Source organism: Neoarius graeffei, chromosome 8 (genome assembly GCF_027579695.1).
Source record: "Neoarius graeffei isolate fNeoGra1 chromosome 8, fNeoGra1.pri, whole genome shotgun sequence".
Classification (NCBI taxonomy): Eukaryota; Metazoa; Chordata; class Actinopteri; order Siluriformes; family Ariidae; genus Neoarius; species Neoarius graeffei.
Window position 1 is genome coordinate 3,572,860 of NC_083576.1, and position 27,916 is coordinate 3,600,775.

Sequence of the window (27,916 nt, forward strand, 5' to 3'; positions counted from 1 at the left end):
ACTTGGTTCATGAAACGCGCTTACAAAATATTTTCACTGTGAATATTTATTGTGTAATGGTGCAAAGTGAGAGAGAGAGAGAGAGAGAGAGAGAGAGAGAATAGCCCTTAGGGCAGAGTCAATCCCGCCAGCAAAAATAGGGAAAAAAAAGGAGCGATCTCACCTCTTCAGATGATGGTTTAAGTCCTACAATACATTCCTCAAAAAGGGCGTAGAAGAGCAAATTAATCCATCAACGTGTAGCATTCAATTTATTCCGGACCATTAAAGACGCCGCCTTCCGCGTAGAATCATACGTCATCCTCGCCGCCATATTGGATGGGTCAAAGCGGAGAATAAAGATTCATGTGCTGCGTTTAACTGTACCAACAGGTTTACCGTCCAAACGAGATCACATGGGATTAGCTTTCACAGGTGATAAACAACAAATTATTCCATCAACATGTAGCATTCAATTTATTCCGGACCATTAAAGACGCTGCCTTCCGCGTAGAATCATACGTCATCCTCGCCGCCATATTGGATAGGTCAAAGCGGAGAATAAAGATTAGCTGCATTTAACTGTACCAACAGGTTTGCCGTCCAAACGAGATCACATGGGATTACCTTTCACAGGTGAGACTGGAAAAATACTTTTCATTGTATTTGGTCATTATAATGTAATTTTACGAACAGATTTTTCTGACTTTGTGGCTAATATGAAGTCTCGCGCATAATAGTTTATGCGCATGCGTCCTTACTTCTTCTATTGTTCTGGTGTCTCCAAAGGGACCGTCTTACAGCGCCCCTAGAGGTGTGGCATGTGTATTGCATCGTTTTCAGCAAGTGTTGCGTTGCTATATGGACCTGATATTTTACTGATCGTTGCCCATTTGGACGTGATATATTTTTAAATAACATCTCGTTGCCGTTGTCGTGTGGATGTAGCCTGAGAGTGTGATCAGTTTCGAATGGTCCTTGACGCCTCGCTGTCTTCCTCTTGAGGCTGCATTTTCTCCATTTTGAATGCATCTGTGGTCCAAATATCTTGCTCATTGTAGTATCGTTTACCTTCTTACCTTTTCACTCACACTATCTTGGTAGCTTCTAGTACCGTGTTTATTCTAGAACCTTTCTGATGATACCTTGTTACGTTCACAGTGTGGGAAACGAGGCCGGACCAGTCGACACTGACCGGTAATTTTTGCATTTGTCCGTCTGTATTTCAAAAGCATCAAACCGGATGGCCCATGAAAAAATTGTAAAGATATGGATCTAATCTACTTCTAATTTTCTTCTAAATGTTACACTGGGTGAATACATTATGTCAGAAAACGGCCTGTGAAATGGGGGCCCCGTGGGTGCGACTTTAAAAATTCATAACTCGGCCACCGATGGTCCCCCACTAAAATTTACAGGCACCTCTCTCTCCCCGAGACCTTTTGAATGAGCCCAGGCATGGCCCAATCTGACCTCAGGAGCAAGAGCGGATCATGGGAAGCTTTAGCACAAGCCCTAGCTCAAGCCGCTCTCATGTGCGGGGATTTAAGAATTCATAACTCGGCCACCGAAGATTCTAGCCCCGTAAAAATTTCACAGGCACCTCCCTCTCCCTGAGACCTTTTGAACAAGCCCAGGCCTGGCCCAATCTGATGTCAGGAGCGAGTGCGGATCGCGGAAAGTTTAACATGAACCCTAGCTCAAGAGGCCCTCATGCGCGGGGATTTAAACATTCATAACTCGGCCACTGAAGGTCCTAGCCCCGTCAAAATTTACAGGCACCTCCCTCTCCCCGAATGGCGCACTAAATAAAACAATAATAATCCACTCAGCATTCACTGTTGTTTTTATTGCATGATGCAGTTGAACTTGTGTTTTAGGGTTGACAGTATCTGATTCAGTCGGTTGATTAAGAGTTCAGTTTACATGAAACTTTGCAGTACAGTATTAGGTTAAGTGCCAAACTGCTAATCAGTGGTTATGTTGTTATTATTATGTGCATTTTTTTCCCATTCAGCAGATTTGAGTCTGAATGCCAAATGATATTCCAGTGTCTAGTTTTTAGTCATTTTAAAAGTAATTTTATTCCAAAGTTGCTTGGAATCTCATACTCAAGTGTTTAACTTTATTATGTAAGAAGAGTTGTATTCTTAATAGTCATTGCTGACATAATGTTTCATAAGTGTTTTTTAGTACCTATATACAGTGGGGCAAAAAAGTATTTAGTCAGTCACCAATTGTGCAAGTTCTCCCACTTAAAAAGATGAGAGAGGCCTGTAATTTTCATCATAGGTACACTTCAACTATGAGAGACAGAATGAGAAAAAAAATCCAGAAAATCACATTGTCTGATTTTTAAAGAATTTATTTGCAAATTATGGTAGAAAATAAGTATTTGGTCAATAACAAAAGTTCATCTCAATACTTTGTTATATACCCTTTGTTGGCAATGACAGAGGTCAAACGTTTTCTGTAAGTCTTCACAAGGTTTTCACACACTGTTGCTGGTATTTTGGCCCATTCCTCCATGCAGATCTCCTCTAGAGCAGTGATGTTTTGGGGCTGTCGCTGGGCAACACGGACTTTCAACTCCCTCCAAAGATTTTCTATGGGGTTGAGATCTGGAGACTGGCTAGGCCACTCCAGGACCTTGAAATGCTTCTTACGAAGCCACTCCTTTGTTGCCCGGGCGGTGTGTTTGGGATCATTGTCATGCTGAAAGACCCAGCCGCGTTTCATCTTCAATGTCCTTGCTGATGGAAAGAGGTTTTCACTCAAAATCTCACGATACATGGCCCCATTCATTCTTTCCTTTACACGGATCAGTCGTCCTGGTGCCTTTGCAGAAAAACAGCCCCAAAGCATGATGTTTCTACCCCCATGCTTCACAGTAGGTATGGTGTTCTTTGGATGCAACTCAGCATTCTTTCTCCTCCAAACATAACAAGTTGAGTTTTTACCAAAAAGTTCTTTTGGCTTCATCTGACCATATGACATTCTCCCAATCCTCTTCTGGATCATCCAAATGCTCTCTAGCAAACTTGAGACGGGCCTGGACATGTACTGGCTTAAGCAGGGGGACACGTCTGGCACTGCAGGATTTGAGTCCCTGGCGGCGTAGTGTGTTACTGATGGTAGCCTTTGTTACTTTGGTCCCAGCTCTCTGCAGGTCATTCACTAGGTCCCCCCGTGTGGTTCTGGGATTTTTGCTCACCGTTCTTGTGATCATTTTGACCCCACGGGGTGAGATCTTGCGTGGAGCCCCAGATCGAGGGAGATTATCAGTGGTCTTGTATGTCTTCCATTTTCTAATAATTGCTCCCACAGTTGATTTCTTCACACCAAGCTGCTTACCTATTGCAGATTCAGTCTTCCCAGCCTGGTGCAGGTCTACAATTTTGTTTCTGGTGTCCTTTGACAGCTCTTTGGTCTTGGCCATAGTGGAGTTTGGAGTGTGACTGTTTGAGGTTGTGGACAGGTGTCTTTTATACTGATAACAAGTTCAAACAAGTGCCATTAATACAGATAACGAGTTGAGGACAGAGGAGCCTCTTAAAGAAGAAGTTACAGGTCTGTGAGAGCCAGAAATCTTGCTTGTTTGTAGGTGACCAAATACGTATTTTACCGAGGAATTTACTAATTAATTCATTAAAAATCCTACAATGTGATTTCCTGGATTCTTTCCCCCCATTCTGTCTCTCATAGTTGAAGTGTACCTATGATGAAAATTACAGGCCTCTCTCATCTTTTTAAGTGGGAGAACTTGCACAATTGGTGGCTGACTAAATACTTTTTTGCCCCACTGTATGAGGACCAGTAAGTTGTAACCAACTGGAACATCCTTGGCCCTCCATACTTTTTTCTAGACATGGAACTGACCTGTGTGTGCTACTGTTTTCTTGGGTAGAACTATAATCATATTCTTCTTGAATCTTCTGATATTTTCTTGTAAATTATAGTCAATTTGTAGAGTAATTAGCAACTAATGTCGAGTGTAATTTGGTCTTTGAAGATCACAAAAATGTGCCTGGAAATATCTGAGAAGCCATCTCCAGGCATCTAAAGCCCTTCAGCTTCCAGGGCCTACCTTAGGACCCCCAGCCACATTGCTCCAGGCTTTTGGCCCATCATTCTGACAGGCTGAAATTTGGACGGACAGACAACATTCCAGACTTGTCTGTCCTGCTTAAAATTTCTTATTTCCCCATACTGCATTCAGTATATTGGAATAGAATTGGTATATTCTATTTCTGTACCATCTATTACCATGTCACATCTAGACACTGTGCAGACCTTGTTCCTTCTCATTTCTTTAGTAAACTTTATTATATCTCGTACCTTAGTTACGCTGAGTCTTACAACCTTCGCTTTATAACAGCAATCCTGAATACAAATAAAAGAAAGCATGTAGCTGGGGTTCACATCCTCTTCAGAACATTACTCATCAAATAAATTAATAAATACAAGGAACGCGTCAAAATGTTCTTTCTCAAAGATTATTCACAGACGGTAGTTACGGCTAACACACTCCTATGGGCTATTCCTTTAATGAATTATGCAGGCTAATGAGCAGCCTTCTGGCTGTACACACAGTCCAAAAACGGGAGCGCAGTTTTGAATGACTTATGATGCAAGTGAGATTGTTACCATAGGAACTGGAAGACGTTGAATGCCTTACTGCACAAGCAGTGCGGCATAAACACTGTTCACCATGCTGTCTGTCTTTTTTTCATGATTCCCTATTTTTTATCTTGTCTTCCCCCCCCCCCCCCCCCCCCACTACTGTGTCTGACTTGGTACACTGCCTGAAGTGCATTTCATTTTATATATATATATATATATATATATTTTTTTTTAGCATCAAAAAGCTTTTATCTTTTATGATCAGTATTTTGAACATACATGGATATCAAACTAATGTAGATAAATGCCATGCTTCTCTTGTTTGTGTTATGTTTTGGCCCAGACTAGCTCCAGGTTCTCCTGGTTGACACTCTGTGATCAGTTGTTAGCACCGAAATGTGGGGATTATTACCTTGTAATACGCAGCACCTTGGTAGTTGCTGTAATGTTTTTCCTTGGTACGTTGTAAATTGTAGTACTGTGTTATGTTGTTACTTCTCATATGAAGCTGCCTTATAGTATCTTGCTAATTGTGGTACCATTTATTTACCACTAGCAGGTTACCTGGCGCTGCCTGGGTCCTGTAAAATTCTGGGTTGCCCCCAGACTCCCATGTCAAATTTTGTGAAGATCCGTCGAGAAATGGTGATGTTAACCCAAGACAAACAAAAATCCAAACATCCACAACCCAGGGGCCCACCGGGGACCCCCTGGGGCCCATATATGAATTTTGTTTATATCTGCAAAATTCCAGGTCATCCCCAGACCTACTTGCCAAATTTGGTGAAAATCTGTCGAGAAATGGTAATGTTAGCTCAAACAAACAAACAAACAAACAAACAAACAAGCAAACTTTGCCACTTATTATATAGATAGTACTACTGGTGCTAAGGTTTTCCAAGGCACCTTGTTAGTTTAAGAACCTTGTAACTTATTACTTCCGAGTACTTTGCTAATTTGTTACTTCTACCACGGTGCTGTGATGTTACTTCTAGTATCTTGTGAATTGAAATACAATTTATCACTCAACAAGTACACTTTAATAGGAACACCCCGTAGATCCACCTGCTGTTTTTGTTTTCTGCAGTTCTGTAATCAGCCGATCCCTCGACAGCAGCACGATGCATCAAATCACGCAGATACAAATCAAGAGCTTCAGTTAATGTTCACGATGTTCAAACATCAGAATGGGGAAAACTGTGATTCACAGTGAAGTGTGACTTTCTTTCTTTCACTGTGGTATGGGTGTTGGTTTGATCCAGATGGACTGGTTTGAGTATTTCAGAAACTGCTGATCTCCTGGGGTTTTCACATACAACAGTCTCTAGAGTTTACACAGAATGGTGCGGAAAACAAAAACAAACATTGACTGAGTGAGTGAGTGACAGTTCTGTGGGTGGAAACAAACGCCTTGTTGATAAGAGAGGGTCAGAGGAAAATGGACAGATTTGAGGTGGTTTGAGCTTTTTTGCCAGGAAGGATATAGTAACTCATATAATCACTCTTTACAACCGTGGTGAGCAGAAAAGCATCTCAGCATGCAACAAAAAGAAAAGAACACACTGGGTTCCACTCCTGCAGCCAAGAACAGGGCTCTTAGAATCAACAACAACAAGTTCCTATTAAAGTGGCCGGTGAGTGTATGCTGTTTATTTGAGAAAATTTTAAAGAGGCACCTTTAAAAAGTTACCTGTGAGAAGGTACTTTGTTACTTTTAGAACAGAACGTTAACTCCAGTACAATGTTATCTTTAAATTCTACTCCCATGTTACCTCATTATTTACAATGTCTCGCTAATTGTACTACCACTAACCACTCGACTAGTACACTGTTGGTTTTTTTTTGAGAACTTTTAAGTCAGTACCTTGTTACTTTTAGAATCTTGGAACTTATTATTACCTGGATGTAAGGTTACTTCTAATACCAGGTTCATTCTCCTATGTTTTCTTGTTAATTCTAGTACTCTGTTACTTCTACCACCATGTTGAATTGCTACTTATAATATCTTGCAAAATTGTAGTACCATTTATGATGCTTCGAATGCAGTGCTTCTTCTAAAACCCTTTATCTAGTTACCTTATTACTTTTAGAATCTTGTAACTTGTTACCTGGTTCTCATGTTGCTTCTAATACCAAATTCATTCTAGTGTTACCTCATTAATTGTAGTACTATGCTACTTGGGTACTTCTACCACCACATTGCCTTGTTACTTGTAGTATCTTGTAAATTGTTGTACCATTTACGGTACCAAGCAGCTAGTGCACCACTTATTATATAAGTTTTTACTCTGATATGTTGTTACTTAGGGCGGCACGGTGGTGTAGTGGTTAGCGCTGTCACCTCACAGCAAGAAGGTTCTGGGTTCGAGCCCCGGGGCCGGCGAGGGCCTTTCTGTGTGGAGTTTGCATGTTCTCCCTGTGTCTGCGTGGGTTTCCTCCGGGTGCTCCGGTTTCCCCCACAGTCCAAAGACATGCAGGTTAGGTTAACTGGTGACTCTAAATTGACCGTAGGTGTGAATGTGAGTGTGAATGGTTGTCTGTGTCTATGTGTCAGCCCTGTGATGACCTGGCGACTTGTCCAGGGTGAACCCCGCCTTTCGCCCGTAGTCAGCTGGGATAGGATCCAGCTTGCCTGCGACCCTGTAGAAGGATAAAGCGGCTACAGATAATGAGATGAGATGAGATGTTGTTACTTTTCATTACTTATTTGTTCATGCTTGTACCTGATCCTTTTTTTTTAAAACAAACAATGGTACCATGTTACTTTTGGTACCTTGCTACTTATTACTTCTTATAATGTTACTTCTAGTACCATATGAAGTCTAGTACCTAATACTTTGTTATTTCTTTTACCATGGTACCTTAGAGTGCACTATTTATTAAATCTTCACCTCGGTAACATTACTTTTAGGAACTTCCAACTTCCAACCGTGGCATTGTGTTACTTTGAGAACTTGTTAACTCTCATACCGTGTTAGTTAAAGTACCAGTTACATTACTATTTCTACAACCCCGATTCCAAAAAAGTTGGGGCAAGTACAAATTGTAAATAAAAACGGAATGCAATAATTTACAAATCTCAAAAACTGATATTGTATTCACAATAGAACATAGACAACATATCAAATGTCGAAAGTGAGACATTTTGAAATTTCATGCCAAATATTGGCTCATTTGAAATTTCATGACAGCAACACATCTCAAAAAAGTTGGGACAGGGGCAATAAGAGGTTGGAAAAGTTAAAGGTACAAAAAAGGAACAGCTGGAGGACCAAATTGCAACTCATTAGGTCAATTGGCAATAGGTCATTAACATGACTGGGTATAAAAAGAGCATCTTGGAGTGGCAGCGGCTCTCAGAAGTAAAGATGGGAAGAGGATCAACAATCCCCCTAATTCTGCGCCGACAAATAGTGGAGCAATATCAGAAAGGAGTTCGACAGTGTAAAATTGCAAAGAGTTTGAACATGTCATCATCTACAGTGCATAATATCATCAAAAGATTCAGAGAATCTGGAAGAATCTCTGTGCGTAAGGGTCAAAGCCGGAAAACCATACTGGGTGCCTGTGATCTTCGGGCCCTTAGACGGCACTGCATCACATACAGGCATGCTTCTGTATTGGAAATCACAAAATGGGCTCAGGAATATTTCCAGAGAACATTATCTGTGAAGACAATTCACCGTGCCATCCGCCATCGCCAGCTGAAACTCTATAGTTCAAAGAAGAAGCCGTATCTAAACATGATCCAGAAGCGCAGACGTCTTCTCTGGGCCAAGGCTCATTTAAAATGGACTGTGGCAAAGTGGAAAACTGTTCTGTGGTCAGACGAATCAAAATTTGAAGTTCTTTATGGAAATCAGGGACGCCGTGTCATTCGGACTAAAGAGGAGAAGGACGACCCAAGTTGTTATCAGCGCTCAGTTCAGAAGCCTGCATCTCTGATGGTATGGGGTTGCATTAGTGCATGTGGCATGGGCAGCTTACACATCTGGAAAGACACCATCAATGCTGAAAGGTATATCCAGGTTCTAGAGCAACATATGCTCCCATCCAGACGACATCTCTTTCAGGGAAGACCTTGCATTTTCCAACATGACAATGCCAAACCACATACTGCATCAATTACAGCATCATGGCTGCGTAGAAGAAGGATCCGGGTACTGAACTGGCCAGCCTGCAGTCCAGATCTTTCACCCATAGAAAACATTTGGCGCATCATAAAACGGAAGATACGACAAAAAAGACCTAAGACAGTTGAGCAACTAGAATCCTACATTAGACAAGAATGGGTTAACATTCCTATCCCTAAACTTGAGCAACTTGTCTCCTCAGTCCCCAGACGTTTACAGACTGTTGTAAAGAGAAAAGGGGATGTCTCACAGTGGGAAACATGGCCTTGTCCCAACTTTTTTGAGATGTGTTGTTGTCATGAAATTTAAAATCACCTAATTTTTCTCTTTAAATGATACATTTTCTCAGTTTAAACATTTGATGTGTCATCTATGTTCTATTCTGAATAAAATATGGAATTTTGAAACTTCCACATCATTGCATTCTGTTTTTATTTACAATTTGTACTTTGTCCCAACTTTTTTGGAATCGGGGTTGTACTACTAGTACTCATAGTATCATACTAACTGTAGTACTGTTTAACTTGTTCCTTGACATACCGTCGTAGGTATTAGTAAGCTTTTAATTCCAGAACTTTTTACCTTTGTACATTATCATTTAACTTCTCACACCATGTTCCTTGTCATACTATTTGCCTTGTCGCTTCTAGTACCACATACTATGTTATTAGTATAATGTTGCGTTATCATTTGTCTGTTCTAGTACTTTTTAGTTTCGTAACTTGTAACTTTTCACACCTTTTTACCTCAAGTACATTGGTATGCCAAGTCATAGTGACTTGTAACACCTTTTAGCTTGTTATGTTGTTATTGGCAGTACCTTGTTAGCATAAGAATTACCCTGCTAGTCCTAGTGTCATTTATTTTGGTATCTTGTTGTGTAACCTTCTGAGATTTATTTTTATGTAAGCCAGAACACATAAGTTTATCTCTGGCTCCAGTAAAATGCAACGACAGAAGAAATACTTGTGTAACAATATAACAGACATACGACATGAAATTTTTTGGATTTGTTTGAAAGTGTGTGTGTGTGTGTGTGTGTGTGTGTGTGTGTGTGTGTGTGTGTGTGTATGAGAGAGAGAGAGAGAGAGAGAGAGAGAGAGAGATGGGAATTGGTTGTGACAATATTCCCTGAGGATGCAAGTTAAAAATGGCCATCGCTGACCCAGTAAGCTCATCATTTCCCTTTGTCTCCATGAGCAGAGGAGAGCTTTACCTTACTAATATCTCATGGGATGGAGCACACACATCAAGTCCATACTGGATAAAACCTACCTTGTGTGTGTGTGTGTGTGTGTGTGTATGTATGTCTTCGTTCCAGTGCTTGGCCTGAGAAGCCCTCATAACTTCAATTTTTCTTTTTTATCATTTGGCTATTGATCTATCTTAAGAAGAAGCTCTCTGGATTTCCTCCAGGTGCTCCGGTTTCCTCCCACAGTACAAACACATGTACTGTAGATTAGGTAAAATACCCAGCTACTGGGGTTACACAAACTGGTGTATACTTAGTGCCAGTCCAAAGCTCGGATAGACTGGGGAGAGTTGCATCAGGAAGGACATCCAGTGTAAAAACCAAAGCTAAACAAGAAGACAGAGTCCTCTATATCCCCCGGCCTGTATACCAACTACATATACCAAGTTTCAAGATATTATTTGTCACATTTTTGAAGTTCTGCTGCAGGAAACCAATCCTACCTCTTTACACTGACCTCAGCAACCCATGGCATAGACCCACCAGACCTTTGGTCCAGGTGAGCTAAAAATTACAATTTCTCACATTTTTTAGTATCAAAAGGCACATATACATGACTTAATCAACACATATACCAACTTTCAAGACCAAACCACTCATAGTTTTCAAGTTCTGCTCCGGAAACAAAACCTACCCCGGAGACTCACCTGAGAGACTAAGTCAGAAATTGTTTCCATGGAAACATGAAAATTAAAATTCCTCAAATTTCTTACCATGAAAAGGCACATCTACATCACCTCGTGAACATGTACACCAAGTTTCAAATCCATATCATGAACAGTTTTGGATATACGCCCCGGAAACGAACATTGCTCTTAGAAACTCAGTCAAAATCTATTTTTTATGTAAAAAATTGAAAAATACTTATTTTTTTCCAAAAATCCAAAATAGCAAAAGGCACCAGTTCACATGTTGCTTGACATGTATACAAAGTTTCATGAAGATATCTTCAGAAGTCTTAAGATATGGCCTGGAAATGAAAACGTGACCGGACGGATGGACAGCCGGCCAGACAGCTGGACGGAACCTGTTTCTATATCCCCTGTCAAACTTCATTTGGGTGGGGGATAATCAAATAGGCAGATCATAAATTGGGAAGGATGCTCTGCTGTGGTGACCGCTAAAGGTAACAGCCAGAAGAAGAGGAAGAGACGAAGAAGCTCTCATGCATTTTTAAAGATTCTTTTGCAACTGTAGCATTGATAACACTTGGCAAATGTTCTTGGATCCTGTATTTGTAGTGTCTCTGATATCCAACCTGCTCATTTCACTGATGTCAGAAGGTTAACAGCTTTTCACGAGATCCTTCTTCCGATAACAGCCACTTCCTGAAGAGTGCTGCCTGGAATACAATGCCTGTGAAGATTTTTTTTTCTCATTTCAGCAGGTTGAGATTACGGTCAGGGCAAACTACAGACAGTTTAAACATTCTCCAAACACCCCCCCCCCCTTTTTTTTTTCTTGTGAGTATTAATGTGTCCATGGAGACTAACTCGCTATTTTGGTTCACAATTCAATTAATAAGTCTAGCATTAGCCTCATTAGCTGAACTTCTTTTTGATTTTAACCAGATCTGATGAGTTATTGCTATGATATCCCTGAACAAAACTTTAAAAAGATTCTTGGTACATCATAAAAAATGTAAATAAATAAATTAGGATGCAAGATGTGTAATAATAATGGAAAAAAAAAACAAAAATACATCATGATCATGACATCTTGTCAGAATATGAATCATTTGATTTTGTGCCTTTTAATGATATTTGGCTTTTATATTATAAATGAATGTGGGTTTTATTTTATTTAATTACTGTACAATTTAGAAAAAAGAGCACAGTAAATACAGATGTATTTTCCCTATTTTATCCTGATATCATTCTAGAAAAGTTCTTCCGTATCTATTGTATATTTAACAGTTATTCTACGAAATCCAGTTGAACATGACTGATAGCTGACGAGGCACATAGCACTGAGATCGAGTGGAATAGCTGTTTTATTCTCTCCACAATCACTGGATTTTGAGAAACAGAGCATTTTTTTTGCAAATTTGATAAATAAAAACTTTATACAAAACATCCGACAAAATAATTTCCACTTAGAATGTAAACAAACCGGCGAAATGACAGGAGCAATTTTTTAAAAATGCAATGATAATAATAATGCTTGAAAAATAAAAAGAATTTACGTTCTTACCATCAAATACTTTTATTCCATATTTTGTTGCTTTGTTCTATTTTTGGGGGGTTTTCTTCTTCTTCTTTAGGTTTTTTTTTGGCGGTTGGCAAACCAACTTAAAGGAGCATTACTGCCACCGACTGGGCTGGAGTGTGGAAAAAGCGATATTGGGAGGAAAAAATTAACTATATTCTTTTAGTTATTTCTGTTTCTTTTAAATACTTGATAATTTTTTTTTTTGGTTTGTTTTTGAGTAGAGTTTTTATTTTGTCCTCAGTTGCTTCAGCAACACACTCCACCATTTTGGTTTTCTCTACTCACGGTATATGAGCTGATAGCCTAGTAGTAGAGTAGCCAATCAGAATGTGCGATTGCTCATGTCCAGTGAATGTGGATAGAATAAATAGGACAGTATTAATTAATAAAATAGACATATTAATGAAACCTCAAAATACAAATCAGTATTCTTTATTTCACATACACATAATTTTTCTTCTTTTTTTTCTTTTTCACTCTTTACAATCTAAATGATTCAACAACAAAATGAGAAACTACCACGACAAAGCCCAAATTTTGTTAATTGGGGACAAAAATAATAATTAAAAAAAAAAGTTAAAAAAAAACAATTCAGATGATTACATTGTGGATGAGGACATGGACTTTGTCATCAGGTTAGCATTTAAGATCAAAAGAAAGACAAAATTAGGACAGAAATCCGTGTCCATGTACAAACATAAATGAATGCAAAAATGTCGATTAAAAAGTCGCTACACTGAGTCGGCAGTTTTTTTTTTAGTTCCTGGACATCTAATAAATGGGCAACTCAGTGTGTGTATATACTGCGTTTATACACTGAGGTGTGAATTTATTAGATATAGCAACGTAGTCACTAATAAAAAGGCAACTCAGTGTACGTTTTGAAATTATTTTGAAATATTCACTTATTCACCTTGTATTATGCAGTTTGAAATCAGTGTTCTTTTAATGTCTTCTATATATTTTTAACATTTTTCAATATTATAAACAAATATAGTATTACTGTATAATTTGGGGTTAGATCAACAGCACACACATTCTTCGGGTTAACGTTTGAAAGCCACCCAAGCCCTTTGTCCTTCGGTTCACAAACAGTTTCTGGAGTGGGCCATGGGTTCTCCAACAGCGAGTGGAATGGCAAAATTGGCTGACATTGCATCTTGTGAATATTGAAAATAATGGAAAGTGACTTACATGTTAACATACACATACATAATTAAGTATTACGTACATATATGTGGTGCAGTGGAGAAGGGAAACAGTTTTATGGTTCACCAGGTTGTAGAAGTGAGATGGCCAAATTTTGCGAGCCAACAAATAAGGGTAATACTTGAATTTTACAAATCTGTCCTGTACACAATTCTTTTTAAAAGTGTCTCTGAATGCATCCTCTTACTAAGAGGGATTCATATAAATTGAAAATAGTTCATAATTGACACATACTTTCACACATTTTCCTCCCATTAAAGTTCAGGAAAACATCCGCATGAGTGTTGTGTCAAGGGCACGTGTACATCCGGACATGGACGGTCCCATCAATGGGTCTGTGTGCATAAATTCCCATTGGTATCCCATTAAATCCACTTAAATCATTTTCATGTTAAAGCGTCGAGGGCCAGAGGTCTGTTCTGCTTCCTCAGGCGAGGCCCCGTTTGACTTGGAGCGTGGTACGTACTCTATATCAATGTTGTTTTTGTGCTTTCCTTTGCCCCTACTCCATACAAACAGGAGCAGAAAACAGAACAGAACGACTCCAAGGAATGTGAAACAACCCATGGCTGTAGAAACCAGGATGGTCTTTAGGTCCAGGCCAAAGGTTGTGCTGGGGGAATTGGTGCTGTTGGCAGTAGTACTATTAGTATCTATGATGTACTGGGTCCTATTAGCATAGAGCGAGCCCAGACTCTTGACGGCCAAGGACACCATGAGTGTGTCATTTCCAGCTGTGTTGGAGGCCACACACACATACACGCCACCATCTTGAAGCTCCACTGCCTTGATATAGAGTGAGCCATTGTTGTGCACCATTACTCTTCCATGACTTCTGTTGGTTAGATGTCTCCGGCGTGGTGTGACCCAAGAAATGCTGGGGCGAGGAGTCCCCTCAGCACTGCAGTGTAGTTGGGCAGGTTGCCCTTCCTCTACAGACACCAGCTGTGTCCGATTCTCTCGGATCTTGGGCTTGGTGCAGGTCACATAGTAGGACAACAGGGTGTCCTTGAACTCCTTGAAAGGGCGCCCCCGGATTCCCTCAGGAGTACTGCATTCAGGTTGCTCTTCTCCAAATGAGATTGTGTTCCCCTTCTGCAGCAGCCACATGAGCCGACAGTCACACACAAGTGGATTATCGTGGATAAGTAACACTTCTAGGGACTCTGGAGCATGGAATACACCCTTCTCCAAAGTGTCCAGCCTGTTATGGGACACGTCAAGAAGTCTGAGCCAACGTAGACCCTGGAAAGCATAGGGTTCCACAGATACCAACTGGGATGCTGCTAATCTCAGCTCACGGAGACGCACCAGATCCTGCAGCAGACCTCCTTCCACAGTGCGGATGTGGCTGTGGGACAGGTTCAGGTGTGTGAGGTAAGGCATGTGGCGCAGGGCTTGGTAGGGGAATGTGGATAGATTGGTGTTGGTAACAGAAAGGGTGGTGAGGTTGAGGCCATGCAAAGTGTTGGCTGGGAAAGTATCAAGTGAAGGCCAGTTGTCAATATCCAGGTGGCGCAGGTGGAATAGTTTCTTGAAGGAGTAAGGTTGGAGGGTGCTGATGCTGAGGTAGCGCATGTGCAAGCTCACCAGGTTGTGAAGGTGGGACAGGGCATCTGTCGGCACCATGGTCAGGTTACAGCGCTCCAGTGTTAGACTCTCCAGTGAAATCAGGCCATTGAACGCTCGGTGCGAGATATACACCAGCTCATTGTCTCCTACATCTAATGACTTGAGATTATGCAAATCCTGGAACATGTAATCAACAAGGATGACAATCTTATTGTCGCTAATGTCGAGTGTGGTGAGGTTCAAAAGCCCAGTGAATACGCCCAGTGACAGGAGCTTGATGCGATTGCTCTTCAAACTGAGCGAGTGTAAACTAGAGAGTAAGTTGAAAGCACCTGGTTCTACATAGGCAATGACATTGCCACTCAGGTCCAGCTCTTCAATATGTGGGTAGACAGAGAAGTCATCTGGATTGATGGCCTGGATGCGGTTCTTGCTAAGGTCCAGGATACGTGTTTCAATGGGAATGCCATCTGGTATAGCTGGGTAACGTTTCCGATGGCAGATGACGGCGCGACTCTGGGCAGAACACTCACAGCGAGAAGGACAGGCAAGGGCAGAGCCTAAGAAGACAGCCACCAGGGCCAGTCCCAGCAATGGCTGCCAGCAAGATATAGCTGTGTGCAACATGACTCGACTCAGGCAGTCCACCATTCTGTCACGGCTCTACATAAGGAAAAGAGAATCAAAATAATCAGATTAGTGCACAGAAAATGCAATAATGGACATCAAATAAAAGTATAACATCAAGATTTTCTGCAAATAATCAACAACCTTTCTTTTAAAACCTGCTACGTCTTTGTGCTAAACTGCTGGCTGCGAAAACAAAGAAAAACTGTTATCTCTATTACATCAAGACCCAGGTGGTGCAGCTCCAGATGCATCTTCATCCAACCCAATTTAAGCATCTTGCACTTCCACAGAGGACCGAGTTCAGGCAAACACAATTGAACAGCCTCAGATCTTGCCCGTAGGGTCACTCTGTTGTGTACGTGGTATGATTCATGTTTCTGCATGAATTCACAACTATGGGATTTTTTTTTCAGTCTGTTCAGAATTCATGAATATGGGAATTTGTGCACTCAGACATCGGCATGCCTAGATCTAATTCCAATTCCTTCATCTCACAGAGTGATGGCAATTTAATATCCCTCCCTGTAATATCACTTTCCTTGAATCACTGCAGGACATCAGGTCATTAGACACTCAAACTTTCTCCTGTCAAGTGAACACTACATGACTTTCAAGATCTCCAAATTGCTGGAATGTTCATACTACACAATGTTATTGCTTACAATGTGGTCATTTGTGGTTTTTGTGGATGTTTCACAGACAAGGATCACACACTACACAATCAACCCCACCAGGAGAGATCTCTGGTGAATCCTGAATCCTGCATTCTGAAGGAAATAAAAATGAGAGCTGTCTATCTGTGCTGTCTTGTACAGAAACAAGAAAAAGGGATATATGAGAAAAGAAATAGAGGAAAGATCAGTTGGGGAGATGTGAGCAGCAAAGGTCGTCTGTTCTGCATAGATAACTGGGGGTATCTTGTGCATCGCCAAGGATTACCGAGTGTTTGTTTTTATTTTTGCTATTCCCAACAATGGTTTGATTCTAACATACCAAATAACTTATTGTATTAGTGTTATTATTGTGCTATTTTTTTGCACTCAACATCCTGTGCTAATAGAGGGGCAGTAAACCGGATTCAGGGATCTGCTGCGCATAACAGCAGATGAATTTGATTTAATCTTGGATTCTCATTGGCAGATTAGTGACCTGCCCAGGATGTACTCTGCCTTTCACCCAAAGTCAACTGGTATTGGCTCTAGCTTCTCCCTTGACCCTGAAGGATAAGTGGTATAGAGGATGGATGGATGGATGGATTCTCATTGGCTGTTTCTCAGCACCTGGGAAATCATAGCTTGAGTCATGGGGAGTTCTTTTGGCACAAGATTAATAAAAGATTATATAAGCTGTAAGAGCTTGTAAGGAAACAATAATTTGATGAAAATAACTTCCGTCTCATGTCTGTACTTTTAATAAAGCTCTATTAAAATCTTATAACTTGGAGCTATTTCTAAATTGAACACAGTACAGCCTGTTGCTCTGGAGTTGGACATGTTAGGGCTGTTTTCACTGGTTAAATATTGATGTATTCCATGAAAAGCTCAGTGCGCGGTGCTGTTATAGTAAAATAATCAATAACAGGATGCTGTGATGAAGCAATGAAGCAGAGTTACTGTTCCTGATTATTTTCCGATAACATCACATCTTGACTCTTTGATCCTTTCATACCACTGCAATTGACCAACGATTCCATTTTTATTGAATGATGTCATACTTTTTTTTTTACTGTTATTAGAAATTGCAATTTTTTTTTCATGTTCCTATTTCCTTTTGAATTACTTACATTGCATAAGTGGAACTGCTAATGTTATATCTAGTGATTTTATGAAGCTGAAACTCAAAAATATCCCAGCACGAGAGAACTTCATCAAAATCTATGCCTCCAAGTTCACCTGAATGCTTGCACAGGAGGCGGAGCTTTCTAAACTGACAGGTAAAATGATTGGCAAGTCTGACAGTTAGGCGTCGGTGCTCCACATATTGTATTCTTTTCCTCCACAGAGAACAGAGCTCATCCTCAGAGCAGATATTTTATTAAAACTCACATTGGGATGCGAGGAGAACTTACTACAGTGCGTAATATTAGCGTACCTTTAAACATCTCGCACAATGAAGATGAATATTCCTTAATTTGATTAGAAAATTTCAACGAAAACAGTTGGAAGAATGAGGATAAAGGAGGTTCATATCACTGAGGCTGCACCCCCCCACGCACACAGTTCTGTACAGCAATGGATTTTTCACGCAAACTCATTCCTTCAGAATACAGATGAATGAAAGCACCAAACCTTCTGCAGCAACTAATTTAATTCAAGCAGGATTTATTTTGACTCCTGTGTAGTGAAGATCCAACGGAAGGAAATCCATCTGCCAGTGCTTCGTTCATTAGTTTTTGCACTGGAGCAACATGGTTAATTTAGGACAGTCTGCACGGGTAAATCATAACATACGGCAAGGCGCTAGGTTTAATTTTACACAGGAAACTGTGCGTCTTGGCTGGTGAGGTAACAACTGGCTATAGCTGCTGGAACGTAAGTAACATAGGGCATCGTGTAACATTAACCCATAAGAATCCACGATGACACAGGTGTCACACACTCTTTAAATGTTCTAGAAAGTTCCTTATACAGCTTTATCCTTGACTTTAACTCATGAAGTCCCTAAGTGACATATACTGAACATCCTGGTGTAGTGATGTAGTCATGTGACATTGTGTGAATTTGTGTTGCCATGGCATCATTTCCAAAATGGTGGTGTAGCTAGTTAGCACGTGGCTGAACAAGCTAATTTTAAAATATTGGTTTTTGTTACTAAAGGTGAGTTTTGGTCCATTCAACAATTCTAAAGCTTAAGTTTAATAACATGTTTAATGTTAAATTTAATCAGCTTTGGCTACATTTCTTGAACAGAATGATATAAAGTCAGTTACGACAATATTGTCATGACATACAGTGGTGCTTGAAAGTTTGTGAACTTACATATCTGTGAGTGGCAAAAGTATGTGAACCTTTGCTTTCAGTATCTGGTGTGACCCCCTTGTGCAGCAATAACTGCAACTAAACATTTGCGGTAACTGTTGATCAGTCCTGCACACCGGCTTGGAGGAATTTTAGCCCGTTCCTCCGTACAGAACAGCTTCAACTCTGGGATGTTGGTGGGTTTCCTCACATGAACTGTTCGCTTCAGGTCCTTCCACAACATTTCCATTGGATTAAGGTCAGGACTTTGACTTGGCCGTTCCAAAACATTAACTTTATTCTTCTTTAACCATTCTTTGGTAGAACGACTTGTGTGCTTAGGGTCGTTGTCTTGCTGCATGACCCACCTTCTCTCAAGATTCAGTTCATGGACAGATGTCCTGGCATTTTCCTTTAGAATTAATTGGTATAATTCAGAATTCATTGTTCCATCAATGATAGCAAATTGTCCTGGCCCAGATGCAGCAAAACAGGCCCAAACCATGATACTACCACCACCATGTTTCACAGATGGGATAAGGTTCTTATGCTGGAATGCAGTGTTTTCCTTTCTCCAAACATAACGCTTCTCATTTAAACCAAAAAGTTCTATTTTGGTCTCATCTGTCCATAAAGCATTTTTCCAATAGCCTTCTGGCTTGTCCACGTGATCTTTAGCAAACTGCAGATGAGCAGCAATGTTCTTTTTGGAGAGCAGTGGCTTTCTCCTTGCAACCCTGCCATGCACACCATTGTTGTTCAGTGTTCTCCTGATGGTGGACTCATGAACATTAACATTAGCCAGTGTGAGAGAGAGGCAATCAGTTGCTTAGAAGTTACCCTGGGGTCCTCTGTGACCTTGCCGACTATTACACGCCTTGCTCTTGGAGTGATCTTTGTTGGTTGACCACTCCTGGGGAGGGTAACAATGGTCTTGAATTTCCTCCATTTGTACACAATCTGTCTGACTGTGGATTGCTGGAGTCCAAACTCTCTAGAGATGGTTTTGCAACCTTTTCCAGCCTGATGAGCATCAACAACGCTTTGTCTGAGGTCTTCAGAAATCTCCTTTGTTCGTGTCATGATACACTTCCACAAACATGTGTTGTGAAGATCAGACTTTGATAGATCCCTGTTCTTTAAATAAAACAGGGTGCCCACTCACACCTGATTGTCATCCCATTGATTGAAAACACCTGACTCTAATTTCACCTTCAAATTAACTGCTAATCCTAGAGGTTCACATACTTTTGCCACTCACAGATATGTAATATTGGATCATTTTCCTCAGTAAATAAATGAGCAAGTATCATATTTTGTCTCATTTGTTTAACTGGGTTCTCTTTATCTACTTTTAGGACTTGTGTGAAAATCTGATGATGTTTTAGGTCATATTTATGCAGAAATATAGAAAATTCTAAAGGGTTCACAAACTTTCAAGCACCACTGTATATGTCACATCATGTTTCCACAGTGTCTTGCAAAAGTATTCATCCCCCTTGGTGTTTGTCCTGTTTTGTTGCATTACAAGCTCAAATTAAAATGGACTTTTGGAGGGTTAGCACCATTTGATTTACACAACATGCCGACCACTTTAAAGGTGAAAATTGTTGGGGTTTTTTTTTGTGACACAAACAATAATTAAGATAAAATCTGGAGTGTGCATAAGTATTCACCCCCTTTCGTATGAAACCCCTAAATAAGAGCTGGTCCAACCAATTCACTTCATAAGTCACATAATTAGTTGATTAAGATCCACCTGTGTGCAATCAAAGTGTCACATGATCAGTCACATGATGTCTGCACAACTCAACCTGTTCTGGAAGGACCTTGGCTCTGCAACACTACTAAGCAAGAAACATGAGAACCAAGGAGCCTCCAAACAGGTCAGAGATAAAGCTGTGGAGAAGTATAGATCAGGGTTGGGTTATAAAAAATATCCCAAACTTTGAATATCCCACGGAGCTCCATTAAATCCATTATAGCAAAATGGAAAGAATATGACAGCACTACAAACCTGACCAGAGAAGGCCCCGCCCACCAAAACTCACAGACCGGGCAAAGAGGGCATTAATCAGAGATGCAACAAAGACACCAAAGATAACACTGAAGGAGCTGCAAAGATCCACAGCGGAGATGGGAGTATCTGTCCACAGGACAACTTTACACCATACACTCCACAGAGTGGGCGGGGCTTTATGGAAGAGTGGCCAGAAAAGAAGAAACCTTTATTTGTCACATGCACACTTCAAGCACAGTGATATTCATCCTCTGCATTTAACCCATCTGAAGCAGTGAACACACGCACACACACACACAGCTTGTATTGTGACAAAACAGGACAAACACCAAGGGGGATGAATACTTTTGCAAGGTACTGTAACCTCAAAATATTCACTGATGTCACACTGTGACATTTTTGTCACAATAAGAAAAATGGTCATGCGCATAGATTAATCTTTTATGCTTAATTTGTCAACTCGTTTCAAGCCCTGCCCTCTAATCACTGCTTAGCAACCGTTGCTATCTGCAGTGATCTCAGGAAAGAGTTGCATTTGAAGCTCCAGATGTGATCCAAGGTCGATACACACACATCTGGAAGCAGCACCTGTTTGGATGATGGAGTGAAGGTTGTTGTTTTGTCTCCATTTTGAAAGTAAAAACACGTTTAAACTTTTAAACTGAACTGTGTTTAGATTGTAACATGAGGACGAGTGGAAAATACTTACGGAGTTGGACTTTGTTACTCTTTCAGAAGATTAAAACTGAATACTCAAACTCTTACTTGAGTAAATTTAAAGGAGAAAAAAAACCCAAACTTTTTCATCCTGATATTTTAATTATGACCTTCAGAGTATGCTCGCTGGAGTTTTGGCTAGTTAGTTATGGACCCTTTTCACGTGACGTCACGACAAACGCGGCCGCCATTTTGGACATGTACTACCAGTAGTTTACCACAGCCAACACTGAGGAACGGCAGCAAAGAAAGTGTTTATTTTCAGCAAGACTTCCATCATGCCACTATGTTGTTGTGCACCTGGATGTAGTAACCATCAACAAACAAGGCAAGGGTTATCATTTTATCGGATCCCGGTAGATGCTGACCGACGGAGAAGATGGATAGCGGCATACCAACGCTTGTGTAGTGACCACTTTGTTGGAGGTAAGACGAATAAAACTAGCCAGAAAAGGCATTACATTGCTGTTAACATTCCATTCTAGTTTACTGTAATTATGATCTAGCAGCTATTTACACCGGATCCAGTGTAAATAGCTGCCGGAGCCAACGTCCGAGGTTCCGGAGCGCGCTCGCTCGCGGCCCGGCCGGAGCCAGCGCGCTCGCTCCGGAACCTCGGACGTTGGCTCCGGCAGCTATTTACACTGGATCCGGTGTAAATAGCTGCTAGATCATAATTACAGTAAACTAGTAAATACAGTTTTCTGCATCTCGCTCCTTTTTCTTTTATGTTTGTCGCCTTCCTCGCATTCAAACCGATTTGAGCCGAAGTCCACTACATGTCCAAAATGGCAGTCGCGTTTACGAAGGTCACGTGACTGAAAAGGGTCTATACTTTAGCAGATGCAATTCTGCCATATTGTTTACACTTACTGAGCCTATCGGCGTTTGAGCAAATTTAAGCAGGGGTTCGGGGGCGGCAGCTCCCGTATTATCAATACCTAATACTTTATTTAGGTATTAGGTATTGATAATATCAGTACTAATACCAATACCAGTACCTCAAACAACAATATCTAGAGCAATTCCTTGTTCTATTATATATCGAAGTCATCAAAACTGGTGTTTGTCTGGGTTAGGGTTAGGGTTAGGGCCCGCTAAAGTGCAGTAGTCCTAGAGTTTCCTTTATGGAAATGGATTCTGATTGAAGCATTATACAGTATTTCATATTTGATTGGTTCTGTAAGCTGGGGGTGGAGTCAGAGCAATTTTGAATGTGCTGGAGGTAAATCTCATTGCTACTTTTGCTAATGCTGCCCTTAATAGCCATTCTGATCAATAATATGTTAAAAGTTACTCCATTCATACAGAATGAGATGTGACATGAGCCTCCCCTGGAAACCAAAAATCTCAGACTTTAAAATTATCCATCAGTGCAAAAGAATTCTGTTACATTCTGGTCTATAAGTTAAGGTCTGTTATGTAGCTTTGAGTATACAGTAAATTAGCAAACTGGTTAAGTTTTGTAAATTAGCTTGGCAGATTAGCTCAGGAGTTTTGTAAATTAGCTTGTTAGATTAGCTAGATAGTTAAGTTTTTTTTTTAAATTAGCTTGTTAAATTAGCTAGATAGTTTTCTAAATTAGCTTGTTCAAATCACACTATTGTGATATCACACCACTTTTTTTTTTTTTTAGTAGTGCTTCTCCTGCAGTTTTAGAAATCATGGCCCAAACCAATGTCAACTCGTCCATCCTGTCCCTGAATAGTGTTTTTATTATTATTATTATTACAGCTTTTGGAAAAATGCACTTGTTCTCTCGTTTTGCTGTCGTTTCTTTTTCCCATTGAAATGAATGGAGTTTTAGAATCAAAGTCTTCCTGCTTCATCAGAGACACCCAACTTCATTTCATAGCTCAGACCAACTCACCCCTCCATCATGAGCTGCACTCATCTTTTTTTTTTGCATTGCAAGGCAATCAACCCCCCCCAACACACATCTCTTATGTTACGTAGCAAGCTAGTTATGTTTTCTTTTTCATGACTTAGAATTACTTCCGAAGAAGTTTATTAACCATTTGCTGACTTGCAAACTAAATGCTAGGTTTGTCTGAGTGAGCAGAATATTTTCCTCATGACTGATTGCTGAGCAAATGAGCTAAGGCCATGCAATACTGGGGGGAAAAAAGAAGCTGGTGAGGGAAACTACTGTTTATAGCTGCTATAATGTAATAAGAACAGAAGCTAACTTGTTTCTTGAATGTTCCATGACATGAAACATGCATCACTCCTAATGTCATTCAAAACAAATTGTAATTTTCATTGTAGGAAAATATCCAGGATGGTAACAGGAACTCTGCTTCAGCATTCCATCCTGTTGATGATTATTTTCCTACAACAGTACGACACAGAGTGTTTGACTGCAATCACAGAGTCTTACTGTGTTTGTAATTAGCACTTAAAACATGAACACTCAGTAAAGGAGCAATGTTGTTTTCATATTTTTATTTGTATTCTATGGAATATCTCCGTATCGGTGTATGAAGTGTAGTGTGTGGAAGGAGAAGCCTTTGGTCTGTAGATATAAAATAATAATAATGTGTAATAATACTCAAGCACAATAATCCTAGTTATAGTCTCAGATACACTCGCACAGCTTCATGATAAATATTTATTATTCCACTCCATTTAATAGTTCATGCCTCTTACTGCTGAATTAAAAGAGGAAATAAAAACAAGGCAATAACACAGCGATGTAAGAGATAGCTGTCTTATTTTACAGTATAATATTTTACAAAGGAGCCATGCACTTTTGTCTCAAGGGTCACGTGAACAGCGCGGCGTGCTCGAGACGCTTCTTTTCTTTCCTTTGGACTCAAAGTGCGGAGAAAATGCACATCACAGAAATGTCACGATTGAGGAGGTTTCATGATTGTCTTGTCATGCTAGTGATGCTAGTGAAAGTGAGGTCATCTGGGTTCAAGGAAATCCATGCAGCAATATGCAGTAATCAGCAGTAAAGCTGAAAAAAACCTTCTTTTTCCTCATGAAACTTCCTGCCATGACTCTGTGGCGACTCACATTATTACATGTGTCACTAAATCTAATGCTAATCATGAATATAGCCCAGGCTCCTTTACACACACACACACACACACACACACACACACTAATGCACTGTTTTATTATGTGTACATATTATAAAGGTGATGGTGTAAATGTAGAGTTGCTAATTTATTCTTCCACCACATGGTTCTGACAACATATGGTTCCTTCAGCACACTGTAACTCTACCACATAGTACCTCCTCCACACAGTTCCTCCACAGAGTTCCTCTAACATATAGTTCTTCAAAACAAAGATCATTTCAGAGACGTTCCTCCAACACACTGTAACTCTACCATATAGTTACTCCAAAGCATGGTTCCTCTAAGTCACACATACTTTAACACGTGGGTCCTCCAACACACAGATCATTCAACACACTAACTCTACCACGCAGTTCCTCCAATGCATGGTTCTTCCAACACATGCTTCCTCCAACATAATTCCTCCAACACACTGTAACTTTACCACATAGTACCTCCGACACTCATAGTTCCTCCACATAGTTCCTCCAAGGCATGGCTCCTCTAACATGTAGTTCTCCAAAACACAGATCACTTAACAGATGGTTCCTCCAACACACTGTAACTCTACCATATAGTTGTTCCAAAGCATGGTTCCTCCAAAACACAGATACTTTTAACACAGTTCTTCCAAGTCACAAATACTTTAAAACATGGGTCATTCAACACAGTCATTCTACCACACAGTTCCTCCAACACATGGTTCTTTGAATACACAGTTCCTCCAACACACTGAAACTCTACCACACAGGTCCTCCAACACATGGTTCCTCCAACACACTGTAGCTCTACCACACAGTTCTTCCAACACATGGTTCCTCCAACACACTGTAACTCTACCACACAGTTCCTCCAAAACATGGTTCCTCCAACACACTGTAGCTCTACCACACAGTTCCTCCAACACATGGTTCTTTGAATACACAGTTCCTCCAACACACTGAAACTCTACCACACAGGTCCTCCAACACATGGTTCTTCAAATACACAGTTCCTCCAACACACTGTAACTCTACCACACAGTTCCTCCAAAACATGGTTCCTCCAACACACTGTAGCTCTACCACACAGTTCCTCTAACACATCGTTCTTCAAATACACAGTTCCTTCAATACATGGTTCCTCCAACACACTGTAGCTCTACCACACAGTTCTTCCAACACATGGTTCTTCAAATACACAGTTCCTCCAACACACTTTAACTCTACCACACAGTTCCTCCAAAACATGGTTCCTCCAACACACTGTAGCTCTACCACACAGTTCCTCCAACACATTGTTCTTCAAATACACAGTTCCTCCAACACACTTTAACTCTACCACACAGTTCCTCCAACACATCGTTCTTCAAATACACAGTTCCTCCAACACATGGTTCCTCCAACACACTGTAGCTCTACCACACAGTTCCTCCAACACATCGTTCTTCAAATACACAGTTCCTCCAACACACTTATACTCTACCACACAGTTCCTCCAACACATGGTTCCTCCAACACACTGTAGCTCTACCACACAGTTCCTCCAACACATGGTTCCTCCAACACACTGTAGCTCTACCACACAGTTCCTCCAACACATGGTTCCTTCAATACACTGTAGCTCTACCATACAGTTCCTTCAACACATGGTTCCTCCAACACACTGTAGCTCTACCACACAGTTCCTCCAACACATGGTTCTTTGAATACACAGTTCCTCCAACACACTGTAACTCTACCACACAGTTCCTCCAACACATGGTTCTTTGAATACACAGTTCCTCCAACACACTGTAACTCTACCACACAGTTCCTCAACACATAGTTCCTCCAACACACTGTAGCTCTACCACACAGTTCTTCCAACACATGGTTCTTCAAATACACAGTTCCTCCAACACACTGTAACTCTACCACACAGTTCCTCCAAAACATGGTTCCTCCAACACACTGTAGCTCTACCACACAGTTCCTCTAACACATCGTTCTTCAAATACACAGTTCCTTCAATATATGGTTCCTCCAACACACTGTAGCTCTACCACACAGTTCTTCCAACACATGGTTCTTCAAATACACAGTTCCTCCAACACACTTTAACTCTACCACACAGTTCCTCCAAAACATGGTTCCTCCAACACACTGTAGCTCTACCACACAGTTCCTCCAACACATCGTTCTTCAAATACACAGTTCCTCCAACACACTTTAACTCTACCACACAGTTCCTCCAACACATCGTTCTTCAAATACACAGTTCCTCCAACACATGGTTCCTCCAACACACTGTAGCTCTACCACACAGTTCCTCCAACACATGGTTCCTCCAACACACTGTAGCTCTACCACACAGTTCCTCCAACACATGGTTCCTTCAACACACTGTAGCTCTACCATACAGTTCCTTCAACACATGGTTCCTCCAACACACTGTAGCTCTACCACACAGTTCCTCCAACACATGGTTCTTTGAATACACAGTTCCTCCAACACACTGTAACTCTACCACACAGTTCCTCCAACACATGGTTCTTTGAATACACAGTTCCTCCAACACACTGTAACTCTACCACACAGTTCCTCAACACATAGTTCCTCCAACACACTGTAGCTCTACCACACAGTTCTTCCAACACATGGTTATTCAAATACACAGTTCCTCCAACACACTGTAACTCTACCACACAGTTCCTCCAAAACATGGTTCCTCCAACACACTGTAGCTCTACCACACAGTTCCTCTAACACATTGTTCTTCAAATACACAGTTCCTCCAACACATGGTTCCTTCGACACACTGTAGCTCTACCACACAGTTCCTCCAACACATGGTTCCTCCAACACACTGTAGCTCTACCACACAGTTCCTCCAACACATGGTTCCTTCAACACACTGTAGCTCTACCATACAGTTCCTTCAACACATGGTTCCTCCAACACACTGTAGCTCTACCACACAGTTCCTCCAACACATCGTTCTTTGAATACACAGTTCCTCCAACACACTGTAACTCTACCACATGGTTCCTCCAACACATGATTCTTTGGTTGCCCCTCTGGTGGAACCCCTCTTTGTGTAGAGTTGATTCAGAGTGCTTTCTTGCTAGAGTAGAAGTGGAAGTGAAGACCACACACTCTTGGAGTAGTGTCATTGCTGTGTGCCAAGAGAACCATACTGAGTGAGAGAACACAGCAGGTGGTGCAACGTTGATGATAGCTCATTGGTACCGTACAAAGTGATCAGAAGGTTGTGATCTCAAATCCCATCACTGCTGTGTAGCAAGTGAGGCCTCAGGACCTTCATCTGCTTCAGATAAAATCTTCTGTCAAATATTTCAGCCAGTTATAATGCCATGTCTCGTTTTGTGTCCTTGTTCTTGAAAACAAGCACACATGATTCAAAGCAAAGGTTATTTTGCCTCATAGCTCTGGATCTTGTTTCATCTTTAACTGTGAATGCAGTTATACAGACTGCTGTGGTTAAGGGACTCTAGTTGCCTGGTTACAAGTGTGGCCTTGTATTTTGCGAGCGTATTGATTGGAGCCATCTGTGAGAGGTTTCAG

At 40.8% G+C, this 27,916-nt stretch overlaps 2 protein-coding genes across 2 annotated transcripts in view; one reads left to right on the forward strand and one right to left on the reverse strand.

The window, feature by feature from the left end:
• Positions 1 to 13,578: 13,578 nt before the first annotated feature.
• The window catches only part of lingo2 (leucine rich repeat and Ig domain containing 2), a 367,782-nt gene continuing 353,444 nt past the window's right edge, over positions 13,579 to 27,916 (reverse strand). The window contains exon 3 of the mRNA XM_060926791.1: positions 13,579 to 15,642. Coding sequence (XP_060782774.1) covers positions 13,783 to 15,630 — 1,848 coding nt within the window. The 5' untranslated portion in view covers positions 15,631 to 15,642 and the 3' untranslated portion in view covers positions 13,579 to 13,782. The remainder of the gene's footprint in view (positions 15,643 to 27,916) is intronic.
• Positions 26,622 to 27,916, forward strand: part of LOC132890324 (histidine-rich glycoprotein-like) — a 58,709-nt gene continuing 57,414 nt past the window's right edge. Inside the window, exons 1-2 of the mRNA XM_060927136.1 lie at positions 26,622 to 26,816; positions 27,121 to 27,327. Coding sequence (XP_060783119.1) covers positions 26,622 to 26,816; positions 27,121 to 27,327 — 402 coding nt within the window. The remainder of the gene's footprint in view (positions 26,817 to 27,120; positions 27,328 to 27,916) is intronic.